Source organism: Falco punctatus, assembly GCF_963210335.1.
Source record: "Falco punctatus genome assembly, chromosome: 1".
NCBI classification, from domain to species: Eukaryota; Metazoa; Chordata; class Aves; order Falconiformes; family Falconidae; genus Falco; species Falco punctatus.
In genome coordinates, this window is record NC_137580.1 from 17,534,001 (window position 1) to 17,552,158 (window position 18,158).

Sequence of the window (18,158 nt, forward strand, 5' to 3'; positions counted from 1 at the left end):
ACCAGAAACTTAATCAAAACAGAGAAAGAAGTATATACACTTTGACTGAAGTGTCACTTAGACTAAGGACTAAAATTATTTCACAAAGAAAAACAATCTTGGGATTTCCAGAATTCATGATGGCTCAAAGAGACAACTAGTAACTTGGGCAGGTGTATCCTTAGTTTTCCATGTCAAAGAAAAATAAGCCCCAAGCACCCAAATGGAACAGATGGACCAGTGGAACTATCCGGTTTAGTTTCTGTGCTCTAAACCCAGAAGAAGTAATACTAATGAAGCCTGTAAAGATTCAAACTGAAGACAGCATTGTTCGAATGTTCTCCTCACATGCAAGTACCAAATTTTTAGTACAATGCAAATTAAGTTACTTGGATGTATTTGAACACAGCCCAGTTACTTGTTATATCTACATATCAAAGGAACAAATAAATCTAGAGCATAGTAAGCCACATAAAGCGGACCAGTATTCAGGCAAATTATAACCTTTTAAATAACAAGAATAGACAGAGAGCAATTAAACAGGGCACTGCACAGATATTTCATTGGGTTTATTTTGGTTTGGGGGTGGGTTTTGTTGTTGATATTGTTCTACTCTCATTATAACACATCCCTTTTGAAAGTTTCAGACTTCACAGGTTTGCTTTCAAGCCACACTAGAAAATAAATCTTACCTTTCTGGCAAAGCTTTTACTTCACAATAGTCTTCACAACCATTTACATGTGTTGGCTAGTAGAAGAAATATTTCAAAACACATTAAAGGACATAGTTATAACACTCATGCACGGTAAATTTTAAGCAATTAACAATTACATGGACTATTTCTGAAGGGTATTAAGTTCAAAGAAGCACATAATGAAAGACCTTCCTCTTTTAGACATCTCATTAACCCAAAATAACAGACAAGAACACTGAGCACTTGGAAAGAGGCTCTACTGTTACAAAGCCAAAAAACTATTTAAAATCATTCCTGACTCACAGCAAGTACAGCCATCTATATTTTCTCCAGCTGATTTTTTTTTTTGTTTATAATACTTAAAAACACTTTATGAGGTAAGTTCGGTAGTGAAAATGTCTGCCTCCTGTCTAACCACCATTCCTATACAGGACAGAACAGGGCTTTACCTCTAAATGACAGGTACTCCTATATATGCCTTCCTCAACAAATGATGAAGACTCAGCAGAGAAGGCAGCACTTTGATCCTCCTTTCAAGAAGCTCTACAAAACCATTTATACTTAACAGGCCAGCCTGCAAGTTTCCACTGCCATACTCTGAGAAATTTACTTGTGGATCTCCTAGAGCACACTGACACTGAGCCAGATGCCTGACTTGACTCTTGGCTCTACTAACGGGACAGAAAGCTACAACAGCCAGGATGCGCTGGATAGACAAGAGTTCTCCTGATCTGAAATAAGAGACAAAACCCAGGCATCTAGTGACTGATATAAAACAGGACATGCAATAATGTACAGAAAACCACATACAAAAGTTATTCAAGTTAATGAACGTAACCTCGCAAAAAGCAGGAGGAAGGGAAATCTCAAATTTACATTTTGGACACAGCACTGCTTCCCTTCTTTGAGCAGGAATCAAGGATATGTTTTAGATTAAATGCCTCAAATAACATTAAGAAAGGTACTTCATTATCACCCTTTTTGGAAAAAAAAGTAAAAAGAAAAAAGGTGTTGGGCTTTATATAAGAAATAGCGTAAAGTAACTAAGCTTTGTTCTCTAATATAGTTAATGTATGATAGAATAATGATACGGTATTTAAAAAAAAAATGTACACCATTTACAGCTACCACGGACAAAGGTGTTTTCATTTAAAAGACATGCAAAGTTATTTCCACAAGTTTTATGGCCATAAGAAAAATGATAAATTCAAAGACCATCTGAGAAAGCAAAATCAGCAGACTGCCAGCTTCTTGCCATCCCACCTCTGAAAAATCTTCAGGCAAAGATGACCCATCACAGTCTGTGTCTTCAGACTTATCTTCTGTCAGCTTTCCATTCACCTCTACTGGAACAGGAAAATCAGGAGATACAGTATAAAAATCACCAAAATACACCCAGGAGTCACCTTCTCACAGATGGAAATTCTGTTACGCCTGCCTTGCACTACACAGGGAATACAGGTGCCAGAATAACTAAGAAATATCTTTTAAGTCCCTTTGCTACCAGTGTGCTGGCAAAGAGGTCTTAATGTATAGGATAACCAGACTTCAGACTTCTTTCTTTTTTAACTGGAACAGCTGTCATTATATGTGAGGTTGTTTGCATACCTAACTATCTGTGCCACAACATAATGGATGGACAGGCTAGCACTAGTAAGTTATTAGATTCCCATGTCGACAGTGTTTCTGCAATTCAGTTACGTTTAGACCAGCAGTAGGTCTAAACCAGGATTCTACCTGCTCTTTGTATTAAGATGTGCCAGATAAAATCTGACTTGTATCCCTCTGCCACAGTAGTTCCCTGCTGCCCTATCTTACGGATTCAGTGCAAAGTAGGCCAGATCCTAGCTACAAAAACTGAAAGTAGTGGAGCTCCAGCGATACTCCTCAGCTGAGGTCCTGGCATAGCCAGACCCTCAGTTCCCTGACTTCTAACATAATGACCAGTGACAATAACCCAATGAACCTGAAGAACAGCAGAAGAGCTGAAATAATTATAATTTTGAAAGGTATCTCACGAGTTCTAGAAGGAACATCTACAAGAGTAGCAAGCATCTTGCTGCACTTTTGGAGCACATATACATAGTGCGACACCACAAAGGAACTACAAATTCTACTCTACGCTAAATTTCAGTTAATAACTGGAGCTCAGGTGAAGGAATGAAGGCAAAGAAGGGTGTACAGACAGAACCAGCTATTGAAAAAAAACAGTCCTTCTAAAAAAGACAAAGCAGGTTGGCAAATTGTTCGGTTTTGAGAGATCTCAACACATTTCCAAATTGTGCAATCTGCAATCAATGAAATGCTGAAATGCTTCAGCATTTCAACCCAACTGCAGCTGCAGAACCAGGTACCTAAACAACATGAATTCCACTCAAGAGACAATTCCAGAATGGGATTAATTTTCCTAGATTACATAAAGCAAAATCCAGATTTATCAAACCAGAACTTGACTTATTAAATCGCATCTGATGTTTGCTAGGATCAGCAACTATTTGTTCCATCAGAACCGTGTGTTCTACCTGTGAAACTTTTGAGTTCACACATCAGTGTCAACTCTCCTTGCCAAATCAACTGCTTACTTGGCACCTGGTTTCAAGAAATATTTTGCTGTTAATAATATGCTTTTTAAATGGCTTACGCTACCTGGCAGGTGATCTTCTAATGCAGCCTTCTTGAGATGTAGAAGGCTCTGAGCCTCGGAAGTTGCATTATTACGATTTAAGAGGTTCTGGGCTTCTTCATCTACAACATCCAACAGATACTGGACAACTTCATTGTGATCATCCTCATCATAATACTCATCATCTGGAACCTCTGTTTCTAAAGAGAAATGTCATTTTATACTAAGTCATTTTATACAAGTTTTCCCAATATAGGATGTTTTTTGGGAAAAAATCAAAGGGGCAGACACCATGGCATTATTTCTAGCTGTTCTCATGGCTTTCCTTCATTTCTCTCTAACACAGAATCCTACTTCCATAAATCTACCTCCAACATCAACTAATTCCTCTAAAGCTGAGCACAGGCCTTGGAGATGATCTTCTGAAGTTGACTGCCACCCTAGTGTTGACTTATTTCAGCCTACTCAACAATGCCTTGATTCTCTTGTATGCTAAAGACAATATTGCTGTCCCCCATCTCACCTCCTCTTACCTGACTTGTCACTGTGTTTAGAAAAATCTGACATCTGATTGGTAAAGCCAAGGGAAGGTACATCTCCAGATCCTGAGAGACTCATTATTCCTTTTGTGTGATGGATATTGTTTTCTGTGTTTGCCTGAGAAGGTCTCAGGACACCATTGCCATTTAACTAAGAAAACCAAGAACAGTACAAATTAACTCTTACAGAGTCTGGCAGTTTGTCAAAGCATCAAGCAACCCTTAAAAAGTTCACTGCTCCACTTAATAACAAATAAGAAATGCTATTCACATTCTCGTCTGAGACAGCTGGGTGATGGGTGGGCAGTTTTTAGGTGTTAGAAGTTTCATACGAAAAAAAGCAAATAAAAAAATTTAAAGCAAGTAAGAAAAAAACCACATGGTGATAAAGAAGAAACTACTACAAGAGAACACATAATAGTATTTCACATTATTCTAAACATATGCAGGCTTCAATTCTTTTGGTCCCACAATACATCATTTTCCAGAAAAAACAAAGGGGGGAAAAAAAGAAAGAAAACCATCTAGTAAATGTAACATGCAAGTATCTGCAGAAACTGAACAGAATGAAGTTTTCTGGATCATAACCTTGCATCCTTCTCATAAGACCATTCGTCTTTTGATGAAGCAATCCCAAAGAAAGAGAAGATCAATTAAAAAAATCGTGCGTATTTCTTACAATGACTGCTTATTCATGTCAACTGGTAATAGTGAGTTTGTATAGCTTCATTAATGGATTGTTTATTTATTTAAAAAATGTGTGTGAAGTAGATCCTTTTCTCTGGTTAATGATAATAGGCACAACTGAGGAATATTTACCTTGGGCCCATAAGCGTCAGTTGTCTTTTCTGTTTTATCAGAGGGATCCCCACAGGAACAGCCTAAATAAAAATGGGGGGGGGAAAAATAACTTCACAGCAACTTTTTCACAGAAATTAAATTAGCTCCCTTCAATTATTTTTGTAACAGAAACAAAATATTCAGTAACATGTTACGAAATAACTAACATTTCTGCCTGCCTGGTTATTGGGCATTGCCAAACTTATGTCTGATGGACTATATTCCATAAAGGGGTTTTGAATATTGTGTTCAATGGGATCAGGAAGCATGAATGCTAATACAGGTAACCAACTCTGAACAAAGAGAAACGTGTTGATAAATAGCTTAACAACATAAAGTGGTAATGCACCCTTGGGAAACAGGGCACGATTCCCTTTTCCTTTGAAATGTACAAAATACAACCCCACAATCACCCATTACTATCTTACCCACCACACCCCCCTTGACCCCAAATATCATCTGACATCTGGGTCCTTGTTCAAACATAGCCTTCTCTTCTTGGTAAAGAAAGAGCGATACCATGCTATCAGAGACCACTGCCTATCCTAGACATCCCATTGCTAGTATAGTAAACAAGACAAAGTGGAACCACTAGATGGTATCTACCTAACTACCAGTTAAATCCTGGATTTTCATATATGTCACACTTATACAAACAAACACACTTGTACATGAAATAACTGAAGGCCAACAGTAACCTTTATATCTTGTTGTGAACCTATGTGTGACAAGTCATCTACAGGAAGGGAGTTTTAAGTAGGGTTTTCCAAGATTTGGTTACAAGGCTTGTTCCTAATGAATATCTTTACTAAATCTTTTGACACAGAACATGTTATACTTGGAAAATATGTGAGCAACAATAAACTGTAGGAGTTGCAACAATTTCGTAAGGCAAGATCGATACTTGAAGTTAACTAGATACATTAAAGGAAGCATGAAAAACAAGATTATAAAGAATTAAGACAAATGCAAAGTGCAACATCTCAAATAAAAAGCAAATGCCTAAGATGGTAAGTAACCGCATAAGCAATTGCTATGCACAGAAGCAGATGTAGGTGGTAAAGGGTCTCGAGTCTGAGTGAACAAGGAACTATTTAGGAAAAGGAAGGTGATCTCACTTGGGATGTACTAACAAAAATGCTGTCTACACAACTCTGGAAAGAATTCTTCCTGTCTGCTTGGCACTGGTGAGCCTCACTCAATGCCATGTGCATGACCAAAAGCATCATACTTAAAGGAGGTAAACAAACTGGAGGGGAGCAATAAAATCAATTTAGGCTCCTTTAGTCTTGAAAAAGAGAAGATAAAAAGGAGACATAAAGACCTTTCAAATGTAACAAATCAGTACTTTTATGCCTGGTCACAAGAAACAACAGTAACATTATTGTTGTTGTTATTATTAACAATTATGATGATGATAATAAATTGATTGATTTTTTTTTAAACTTGGAAGACTCAGGCTTGATATTAGAGAGAATTTCTAAAATACAAGAGAAATTGAATCATAAGCTATTGCTGAATCTCTTTTCATAAGAGCTTCTAAAAGCAAGATCAAGCAAACACCTCCTGCAGCTGATCACAGTAAATGGAGTTGTAGTGTAGCCACCAGACCAGGATGGTATCTTAAGGCCCATATCAGTTCCTTCATTTTTGTAAATACGTGCATTTCATTTGCAGTAAGTAAGCAAGCAAATCTTACCATTAGCTTTCATTGGCCATGGATTTGAGCTATCAGGGCTTTTGGATTTTGGAAGCACCGCATGACCATCTCTATGAAAGGAAATGTTTACAAAAAATTTTATTTAAAAAATAAGTAAATCATAGTAATCACCAGATATTGACGTAAATATGTACTATCAGTAAAAACGCTAGTCATGCTTTCTATCACAACAGTTTTGGAATACTTAAAATATTCAATGAGAGAGATTAAGCACTGATAGCTGGGTTAGTTCCAACTTCAAGAGCACCTAATAGCTCGTTAGAGCTGGAGCTTCCCTCTAGATTCTGACAAAATGACTCAACCTTGCAGCCTCAGGACTTTGCAACTCCTTCCCCTTCTGGGATAAAACAGAGTGGGAACAAGAAAGGGAGAGAGGAAGCAAAGAACAGCAGGCATGGCTGGAAGACTTAAAAAATGAAGTAAATGTTTCAGTCCCAGATAAATTTAAAAACAGAGTAACATGGAGAGTTTCAGACTGCTGTATTGCTCTAACAGAAGCAGCGGGCATCAGTGAAAATACAGCAGTGCACTAGGATCTGCGCCGTAGGGTTTTGACATTCACCAGTGTGCTGGGACATCCAAGTGACAGTAGAACTATTTAAGTGTGAAACATTTCATCTCCTTTTTGTGATTACAGAACCCTCAGTTGCAGTTTTAAGGAGTAATTGCATTTAAATAATCTGCATCATACTTGAAAATGGTACTTTGAACACCTGCACTTCCTAGCTGGACACTGTTTCCTCCCAAGAAACACAAAGCACCACTAGTACCAAGTACCCTTCTGCTCCACCGAAGAACAAACCTGTGACTACACAGACCCTTTTTGTGGCGTCAATCCTCAATAACACGCCACCTAGTACACCTCTGTGACTTAGCTGTCATGCCAGGAACATGTTTTACCCACATACTCATGCAATCATGCAAGAAAAACAAAAAGTACAGGGAAGCATTTGCTTCCAAAACACACCTGGTTGCTTTGAGCACCACTTTCGGAAGGTATGTTTCCAGCATTCTTTTGGCTTCTTTCAGAGTCATTCCCTGTGTGCTTACTCCATTAATGTAATGGATAATATCTAGCGCACGGAGACTCTCCTCTCTGGCAGCAACCGATCTGGGGAGGATGTCACTAATATACACAACTTGGTAAATGCTGTCATGACCTCCTGATAACAACAAACCTTTGCAGGAAAAAAGGAAGGGGGTGGGGGATAAAAGTCAAGTTCTTTCTGCATAACTGAAGGGGAAAAAACCTGCTTTAGAGCAAAAAGCAGTATATTTCTGTGTTACCTAGCTCCTCCTTATGGCACATTAGTGTAATATCAGGCAGTAAATGAGGCAACACTGGCATCTTGGGTAACTCCAAAACACGGCCTAACACTAATCTTACAGTCTTTGGGGCAGCACGGAGAAAGTTTACTGCATCAGTATGACTCATGTTAGTGACATCAATGTCATTAACCTGCGAAAATAAAAGCAACAAAGATGTCCTTGTTAGGTTCCAAGTAGAACAGTTAGCATTACTGCAGAAGCATTTATTACTGTTCCTATTGTTGGCATGTGACATTCAAGGACAAAAGAGTAGATGGTTTATCAACAACAGTTGCAGTTCATAATACTTACCCAAGGAGAAAGAACACATAAATGTAACTGAACGTTTGCAAGTGAAGAAACAAGTTTAGCGTCCAAATGACAAAATATTAAACAATCTCAAGTAGTATATTATTTTACTGCTCCTATTTAAAAAAATTGAATGCTGAAACTGCAGAGGCCAACACCTGAAGTCTGACTCACAACCTAATCCAATCTGACTTGTATTTGCCTAACTTACATTAAGGTTTAATAGTATTTAGCAGCGCTTTAGTGTCCTGATCTATCAATGACTCACATGCTCTGTGTTACGCACTTGGTTACTATTGCTCACAGTCCCTGCAAGCCTAAATGCAAGTTTTCAGTTGATCAGAAACTCATACTGTAAGGGACAGGATGCCATTTTAGAGGGACCTGGACAAGCTCGAGAAGTGGGCCCACATGAACATCTTGAGGTTCAACAATGCCAAGTGCAAGGTTCTGCCTGGGTCGGGGCATCCCCTGGTATCAACACAGGCTGGGGGATGAAGGGACCCTGCAGAGAAGGATTTGAAAGCACGGCCAGCAGGTTGAGGGAGGTGATTCTGCACCCTCACCTCTGCTCTGGTGAGACCCCACTTGGAATACTGCATACAGCTCCAGAGTCCTCAGCACAGGAAAGATGTGGACCTGTCGGAGCAGGTCCAGAGGAGGGCCACAAAAATGATCAGAGGGCTGGAGCACCTCTCCTATGAGGAAACACTGAGAGTTGGGATTGTTTAGCCTGAAGAAGAGAAGGTTCCAGGGAGACCTTATTGCATCCTTTCAATACTTAAAGGGGGCTTAGAAGATAGATGGGGACAGAGTATTTAGTAGGGCCTGTAGCGATAGGACAAGGGGTAATGGTTTTAAAATAAAATAGGGTAGATTCAGACTAGGTATAAGGAATACTTTTTTTATAATGAGGGCGGAAAACACTGAAACACATTGCCCAGAGAGGTGGTAGGTGCCTCATCCCTGGAAACATTAAAGGTCAAACTGGACAGGGCTCTGAGCAACCTGATTAGTTGAAGATGTCCCTGCTCATTGCAGGGGCACTGTACTAGATGACATTTAAAGGTCCCTTCCAACCCAAACTATTTTATGATTCTATGATGAACATCTGTACTACGTGATATGTACCTGGTAAACTCTTCTACAGCAAATCTTTTAAAATTCATTTCCTAACAGCATGCTAGCCATAGATTTATTTTGTCCCTCCACATATGTAGCAACCCTCTTATTTAATCAATGAATGCTTTTCCCTTGAAAGCATTTTTTGCCATCATGAATAGGGGTTGCACACATGCTTAGCTGTCAGACATACCATAACTCCCTTCAGCAATCTTCTCACATGTTTTCATACTTGTATTTTTTTTGTCTAATTGCTATCAAATTATGCCTCTCAGAAGCTTCATGCCTTTGTTCCTTTAGCCGTATCTACTTTGGCCCACAGAGTTTTCTTTTTTTCTTTTTTTTTTTTTTTTTGACTTAAAAGTTGTCCTCTTCCTGCATCTGAAAACATTAATATTCTCACTTTTATCAGTCGGTCTCCAGGTCGCAGTCTCCCATCACTTTTGGCAGGATCCTGAACAATGTCGTGTATGTAGCACCCAACGTTATCGTTACCTTTGGTCACTGTAAAACCCAGACTACCCTTTTCTGACTTTGCCATAGTGACTCGGAGCTCTACTTCCTAGGGGAAGAAAACAGCACTTTACAACACAGGCAAACAGAAGCAATTTGAGGGATTTACTGAATTTAAGACAGTCAGAAACAGACAAGTGATTTACCTATTGGTTTAGAGTGGAACACAAGCCCAGACAGTACCAAGATGTATCTTAGCAGGCTCAGCTTAGCTGCTTCAAGCAAGCACCTCTAATGAATTCAGACAGACTACTATTTTGCATGAAATTAACCTTGGGCCAAAAGCCTACGATTTAAACAAAATTGTGAAGGTACACACCAAAACTGACGCCTTATTTTACCCTCAACTAGCTGTCACACGTAAAAAAGGCTCAATATTTTCCCAAAAAGACAATGCATCAGGAATTATTCAACTGAAGAAAGTAGGTGCACCTATCTTCCTACAATGAGATACAATACCATAGCTTTTCTCGGAACCAAAGACATGGACAAGTTTTGCCTATTTTGTTTTCATTAATTTTGTTTTGAAAGATATATATCTGCCTCATTTGTATAGAAATTCACAGAGCACCAGAGGAAGATTCAAGAAAAACTTCTGAAGAAGAGTCTAAGAAAAGGACAGTTTGTTCCTTCTCAAAATGGAGTATGAGCTAAAATAGCTTTGTAACCTGAAAGACCCCCATAACTGAGACATACCAAGGCTCAATTTTCATTTTTTTCGATCTGTGAATGGATTATGTGAGTGTATGGAAGGAGAAGTCCCTTCTGATACACAAGACATTTCTGGGGTGGCAAGAAGCTCTCTCAGAAGAGTCTCAAAAGTCTGCTGCATTTTGCAGCAGAGCAGCAGTAATTCTTTAGGATCCATACATATAAATGCAACAAACAACAGGGTCTCTTGATGTCCCTGCTGCCCAATTTATCCTCCAATCTCAGAACAACCACATAGAAAACTAAAAGGACAGAAGCAAGATATCTGCTGTTTAAGCTTCCTCTGAGTACATGGTTTAGAGGTAGGTAAATATTTAATGCCACATTTTCCAGGCTGAAATGACACATGAAATAAGACATATACACAGCTACCTACACACACATGAACGCCTCCACATTCACAGAGGGAAATATATCAACTCCTCAAGAGCTCAGACACAAAAGGCCTGCAGACATTTGTATCAGCAGCTGCAGTTCACTGGTTACAATTTGCACATGTATGTGTGCCATGTATAAGGCACTTGCCCAGGTTAGTGCAAGCATAACCTACAGCTATCTCATCTGTAAATTAATATGCCTAACTCCTATACAGTCACTCCCGATACCATGGCTAAAACTTCTAGATGGCTACAACAGTAGGTACATTTATGCTACTGAAAGAAATAGTAAATTACTGGCTCATATTCTTCAGCATTTTTTTCCAGCTGGCTGAGTAATGAATCCATTCCTCCCAGGTGCGGAGTCAGCTCAGAAGCAGAAGTAGCATAACAGTCGTTTATTAAAACGGATGTGGTAACATCAGGAACAGTTCTACAGGCTGGGATCAATGGCAAATCCAAAGGCAGATCACTATGGATAAGCAAGCAAAAAACAAGGATCAGCTTGTACAATGTGGCTGTCACCCATAAATGACTATATGGGCCAATACTGACTTTATGCAAACCTACAAAGCAAAGCAAAGAAGTATTTCTATGAATAGGTACAATAAACTATTTTTGTAAAAACCTTCGGCAGTTTTATGAGGATCATTATAAACAACATACCTGTCCTCAAGCTCTAACTTTGTAGGAGCCTCTTGATCAGAATTTAAGATGGTGCGAACAGCCTCCTCCTGACCACTGTGTGCCTCATACTGACTGTATGCCTGTGTCATAGCTTCATCTGAGGTTTGGTATAGCGCAGAACTCCATCCAAGGCCCACCTGTGCTGGTGAGTTTATCACCTCCTCATCACCGCTCCTGCTGCTCTCACTGTAACTGTCTCTTCTAGAGGGAGATTTTAGCCTCTTCTTGCTCAGATCAGTAGTTTCATTTTCATCTGAACTGTCACCTTGTTCTCCGTTTGGTGGACCAGAAACTTCTCTGCTGACATCTGGAAATACTTGTTGGGGTGAATGGATGGGAGTCTACAGAGAGCAAGGACATTTAATTCATCAAACTCCAGTTTTGATGACAAAAGAAAGTTGCTAAGACTGCATAAAATTACCAAGAGCAATTAGTCAGTGGCAACATTTAGACGTTGCCTCAATTGTGTAAATGTATCATAGAAATAATGGTGAAATAGAAAACAATTTCACCAAATTCAATGCAACTTGGCCAATACAAAGTGTGCAAAACTTTGAAACATATACTTCTAAAGTAGAACTCCAAATTCATCTAAGGAAAACAAATCTTCTCTTGGCTTTAGCCTTGGAGAACCTACAGAGATGGCTTTAAGCTATGCCCAGAAGTCATCCAGGCAATTACCACAGAATTCCTTCCAATCAGAACACAGTGCAACTGAAGTCAAACTAATCTCACACAGGAGGAAAAAAGGGAAGCTTTCAAACAAAAAGCTACAGAACAGATTACAAACTATGACAATTTATGCCAAACGGAAACTGTTCAGCCAAGTTCTTAACTCCCGTCAGAATGAAGACCAGTTTTGCCAATAATCACATATTCCCAAGAATTATGTCAGCTAACAGACACACAAAGTTTAAAAGCCTCATTTATGCTTTTATGGCCAAATTCTTGTGTTCATGAACACACCAATCTGTGATAACGTTATAAACAAAAACTGTTAATATTTTATTGGTTTTTCCCTTCTTTTAATATATGCACTTTTATTAAAGTTATTCCATATTACATACAGGTTAATTACAGAACTAGTTACTTGTATTATTCGTTTTTTCAGGTGCTTATCTCTAATTTTAACCTAACCTAAATTTGTATTTGTACATTTAAGTTTCTATCATCAGACTTGAAAGTTTTTTTCTTGTTTGAAAATTGTATTAAAATAACTTCAAAACTTGTCTCCATTAGGTTTACACTTTTCTGTCTTATGGAAAGCTTACTTTTCAGGCAAATTCCTTCCCTTTTGCTGAAACACATTTAATTTCCACTTCTTCCAAGTATCCTAAAATGGCCTTCTATTATTTTGATTTACTTATTGAAGCGTCCAAATATTCTTTGGGACACCTCTAACTTCCAGTAAATATGGCAATCTTTTCCCTGGTTTTACATGCACCAAACTAGGCAAACTGGTGTTTCACAGAATATTCTTCATATACATTACAGAAATACCTGATTTCTATTTGAGATCAGCTTCAAACCATCGGGCTGCAAAGAAACCTGCACCACAGAAACAGTGTATTAAGCCAATTTCCAATGTCTTAAGACACAGAATGGAGGGGAAAAAAAATAACTAAAGCCCTGCATTCTTTTCACATTTTCACAAAATGCTTAGTACGCTCCTGAGGGATTTACCATAAGAACCACGTTTCTGTGAGCACCCTCCCTACCTTTTCATCTGCGTCTTGCATGTAACTAACCCAGCCACCAGATCAAATAAATGAACCTTCAAATCACAGTTTTTTTTAAAAATAATACCATATGCCATACACCTTACCAACAAAGAAGGATCGATGTCTGGTAGTATACCAGATGGTGGCCGACAAAGGAGAAGAGAGACTTCCGGAGATGTTCCCCTCAGAGCAGAGATGACTTCCTGTGGCCACAGTGGGATTCATTATTAGATGCAGACCCCCAAGACTTGCAGGACTACCACAGCATGAGTTTCACTACTAAAATACAAACCTGCTGGGATAAACCCTTTAGTGATGCCCCATTCACTTTCAGAATTACGTCCCCAATTTCTATCTGCCCACATTCTGCAGCAGGCTGCCCAGGGAAGAGCTTTTTCACCCTCACAATAGTTGAGCCCAGCTGCTCCGGGGTAAGGTTGTCTTCACGGCAGAAACTGAACCCAAGGCCTGAGCTGTTCTTCAACAGCTTTACTTCAAATGTGTTCTCTGTAAAAGAAACATTAACTTACTATTTCCTACAGCACACTGGCTATGAAAAGAAGTTGCTGATGCTCTTACTCCAGACACGACAACACGCACTCTCCCCTTCACAGGGTTCTTCTACTTCACTGAGCACAAGCATTATCTAGAAGATCCCTCCAAGTTAAAGAGGACAAAAAGCTGTCTGCTGACTTCCCCTGACAACATCCACACTACACAGAAAGCCAACGTATTTCCAAAACGCTGTTCCCCAGGAAGTCCATTAAGAAGCCTGTTAAAGCAGAGTGACACAACCTTTCTGGCCACCAATTAGACATTAGTAAGAGCAGCAACTGGAATGCCTGGCAGACAGGATAAGTCCCATGCAGGAAGACCAAAAAGTATCTGCTGTGCTTTCCCCATCTGGATAGGTTTCCCTCCACTTTCACAGGTCTGCAGCAAGAGAAACTGAAATATGCCAGCCTCTAGTCAGCTACATAAATCCCTCTTCATCCAGCTCTTGATGTCCTCTCTCACCTAGACAGGAACAGGAGGCCCTACAGAAGCTCTCATTCATATATGAGTATCGTAACCTCCCCTTGACAGTCCCTAGCAACACCAGAGACAGCAACATCCCTTTTACTTCAACATTGCTACAGCCCTGGCCTGCAAGGCTGGTGAAACTGGGAAACAAGTAACAGTGAGAGAGAAAACAGTTAACAGTAACTAAACAATTATTACCAAGATGTGAATGGAAATCTTAAAAAAAAAAAAAAAAAAAAAGCAACAGCACAAAAAGGAAGAGACTGCATTACATGCAGAGGCTCAGTATAGAATCCTACCTGCTCTTTCTCCTGTCTGTCTTTCTATTCTACAGTAGATTTGAAGAAAAATATTATAAAAACTAAAGGATGCTTTGAAAGTTCAGAAAATTGTTCTGTGTGAGCTGACCTGCAGTGACAAAGCTGTAATCTTTGGCATTTGTAGATTTTGTTGCTGGTATTTCCTGCGGCTCACACTGCACCACCTGATTTGGAGGCGTGCATTGTGGTGTTACTGGAGCATGAACCTTGGCCACTGAAAGCTGACCTTTTTCCAGCAGCAGATGCACCACCTAAGGAGATGAAACATTCTCCAGTTAACTGGCAGCGGTCACGGAGATGGCACAGCCTAGACTACATTTCCTTCTAACTTGTCAGGATCCTAAGTTTTACAGTAGCAAACTTTATAGACATCTCCCTCCCCATATATCCTCCATCTGTACCTTATTTTAAGGGCTGTAAGTGACAACCTACAAAGTACGCTAATGGACTTGCAAGATACTTGCCAACACAAAGTAAGAAAGTGTCTTGTTCCGGTAAGGCTGTGAGGGGGTTAAGAAGTGTCAGTGTCATTTTCATATCCGTACAAGGAATAGAGTTAAAAGCACTTCATAAAGTGAGCACAAATATAGTCCTTAGCAGCTCTCAACGTGTACATTCACTGGCTATTTTCAAGTGTGTGTGTACTTCCGCATATGAAGCGGCCACCATAAATAGCACTATTAAATGAGGAGACACCATTGACAGAATCAAGTGCTACCCAAGAAGGCCAAGATTCAAGCTACTGATACAGCATGCAAATGCAGCTGCACGTACAGAGGCCCTCTGTGTCCTCAGTGGTTCAAATCTGGCACCCATCTGTAGCATGCTGCTACAGCTGGTTTCCAGCCTGTACACCTGGGCTTCCTTCCTACGAAGCCCAAGGACAAGGAGAAACCAGTTCCATGTAGATCTCTCACCTGCACACAGAGCCAGAATTTCACTAGGGTGGGCAGTGAGACTCAAGGCCCAGGAAGCCAAGGAGTCTGAGAAAGTACGTCTAAAGCAACCAAGACACTGGGAAGAACTCCAGCCTTCAGGTTCGTTTACCTCTTTTCACTCATCACAATTTGGTTTACTACAGATGGGAGGAGAACTAGCAGCTGCTTACCTGCCCAGTGTTTCTCAGTGTTTCAACAGCTTGCTTATGGGTAGCACCTTCCAAACTAATCCCATTGACTGAAAGCACACGATCACCTACAAATGATTAATAATTTAAGAAAAAGTAGGCAGAACTTCATTTATAAAACATATATGATGCATATAAACCTTCAAGTGTCAGCTAACAAGAACAGTTATTGTAGTAAATTTTCCCTTCCCTCCACACTCTGAGTCAAGAACAGAACTCTGCAACTAAACTATATGGTTGGACTCAATGATCTTAATTAAAGGTCCTTTCCAACCTAAATGATTCTACAATTCTAGGGGTTAACCCCATGTCAAAGCTAGTGTTAACCACCAGAATGATAGCCTGCCACAAAGCTCAGACTCTTTATTATCTTAGTCTACAGTGGAAATTCTTGCTTCAATAAAGAATGTGGCCTGGCTTACAAACAAGAAAAGCCATAACAATTACAGTGATTTTCTGTATTGAGTTGCCCAGCATGATAAGCAAGAAGGCCACAAATAATACAAAGCCCTCTCTCTCCATGACTGGAACAGAGAAGTGTTCTCCATTAACACAGGCTGCAGTAGGCTAAGACCATATACTGCTACAGTCTATCTTCTGTTTTTCCCCTCAACAGTCTCAGCAGTTTTCTGTTGGTTCTGCAGTTGTTCTACAGGTTTTTTAGATCTCCATCTGCAGAATTAGGTATCAAGGCAATATTTAAAATGACAACTGCAAATGCAGTAGAGCTTGGAAAACCCAGCCCTTCTTGCCAGTGAAAAAGGTACAATGAAAGGAGGCAGAGTTCCTAGCTGTTTAGCCACATCAGTCCACCACAGACAGTTATCTACCCTTTTTTCACATTAAGAGTCCCAACTGAAAGAACTGAAGTACTACCTTTTTCTATTCTGCCATCTGCTTCAGCTGCTCCCTTAGGAATAATTGCTTTCACATAAATACCACCATGCCTTATGCTAGTATTTACACCACCCTAAATGGAAAGCAAAAACAGGGTTTATTAGTCTCGTTGCACTTAGAATACTTAGTAATTAAATAGTCACACGAGGAAAACTGTACTCAGGAAGCATTTGGGCTACTGGCATGTAAAAAGAACAGCCAAACTATCAAAACCAAAATGTTACACAAAGCATGTTTTTGCAGTCATGCAATTTATTACAAATGAAATTGGGGTGGGAAGATTGTAAAAACATGATGCATCACAATGCAAATGCACCCAAAACAAATAAGTGTCCTTCAGCAGACATATGTCTGCATTGTGCTGGACTTTACATGCTTGCATGCATACCAAAGCTCAGAGATGTGCAAGAGCACAGCATGCCAAAGCTGAAGATGCATACCCATGCAGTGTCCTACTTCAACACACCTTCTCTGATGTAGTAGGAAACTAAGACATGCTACTTTCTCTCAGCTCATACAAGTTTGAAGGTCTAAGCTGAAAATCTGCTCAAGCTCAATTATTTTTGGAGGGCCTTAGTCTTTTTGTTCCATTAGGGGGCGGGGGGGGGGGGGGGGCGTTGGACTAGATGATCTTTAAAGGTCCTTTCCAGCCCAAAAGACCGTATGATTCTGGCTCACTGCTGCACTATCCGTGCTTCTCCCGAAACTTGGGAGGGAAGAGGGAGAGCAACAGTGTATTAATATTCACTCCCAAAACACACAGAACTACACGTGAAAATTAAGAACACAGAGCTAACTGTACACCTCTTGTCACACCACTGTAGAGGATAGCAATGCAGGGGAAGAATGAAGGTTAAAAAAGGAAAGGTCAACGGTCACCCTTCCCTTGGACATCCTTTAAGGGACATCTCTGCATCACTTGGCATCTTCCGACGTTTTCTTCAAAGCCAATGCATGCATACAGCAGGCTTGATGCTATTTAATAACCAGCTCCTGCTGAACCTTTGCTCCCCCAGCTCTGTCAAGTTACAAGCTTGATAAAGCAGCATGACTTTGAACAGACTGGGATGGGGATGACAAAACAACAGAATTTCATTCGGCTCCTCTTAAAATTTAGCCATACATATGAAAACAGGGCTAAGCTTGCGAATTGGCACTCTACCTACAAGCCTATCTGTATGGCCACATCTGGGAAAAAGCCAACTTAGTTTTAGGTATAAACAGCCAGTAAAAGCCACCAGTTTTGAACGGCAGCTAATGACTTCTGTTGTTGTAATTCAAGCAACTTTTCCTTTTTCAAATTACTGTGTAGTCTGGTGATCAATGAAGCAGAGGTAATATTTGTATATTAAAATACCAAGATGTATTTCTGAACACAATACAAAAAAAGGAGCAGTGAAAAATGCATGCGTTTCAGTTATAAATCATTCTCTTCTTCTCTGAAGTGCCACTCTGCAGTATGGCAGGCCCTATACGTAAACCACCTTCAAAATTTTATATTCTGAAGATAAATTAGTCCATTAAACCCACAATTTTGTCTTGTATTGCAAGAAAGCAGTGTCAGCCAGGTCTTATTTGGATTAAAGTAGTTTTTTACTTTCTGCCTTTCATCCAGCAGAGGGAGAACACTGAACATGGTATACGTGTG

At 39.8% G+C, this 18,158-nt stretch overlaps 1 protein-coding gene across 5 annotated transcripts in view; it reads right to left on the reverse strand.

Moving 5' to 3' along the window:
• Positions 1-18,158, reverse strand: part of PTPN13 (protein tyrosine phosphatase non-receptor type 13) — a 126,159-nt gene that overhangs the window by 8,974 nt on the left and 99,027 nt on the right. For 4 of the 5 annotated variants that reach the window (XM_080407969.1, XM_080407968.1, XM_080407965.1 and 1 more), the window contains 16 exons: positions 16,490-16,583; positions 15,596-15,681; positions 14,576-14,738; positions 13,437-13,651; positions 13,249-13,347; positions 11,403-11,764; positions 11,034-11,208; positions 9,539-9,697; positions 7,684-7,855; positions 7,364-7,574; positions 6,376-6,446; positions 4,656-4,717; positions 3,831-3,987; positions 3,321-3,497; positions 1,938-2,020; positions 672-727 (listed from right to left, as the gene is read on the reverse strand). In XM_080407969.1, the coding sequence (XP_080264095.1) occupies positions 672-727; positions 1,938-2,020; positions 3,321-3,497; positions 3,831-3,987; positions 4,656-4,717; positions 6,376-6,446; positions 7,364-7,574; positions 7,684-7,855; positions 9,539-9,697; positions 11,034-11,208; positions 11,403-11,764; positions 13,249-13,347; positions 13,437-13,651; positions 14,576-14,738; positions 15,596-15,681; positions 16,490-16,583 (2,342 nt within the window). The remainder of the gene's footprint in view (positions 1-671; positions 728-1,937; positions 2,021-3,320; positions 3,498-3,830; positions 3,988-4,655; positions 4,718-6,375; positions 6,447-7,363; positions 7,575-7,683; positions 7,856-9,538; positions 9,698-11,033; positions 11,209-11,402; positions 11,765-13,248; positions 13,348-13,436; positions 13,652-14,575; positions 14,739-15,595; positions 15,682-16,489; positions 16,584-18,158) is intronic. The other variant, XM_080407967.1, reaches the window with a different exon arrangement.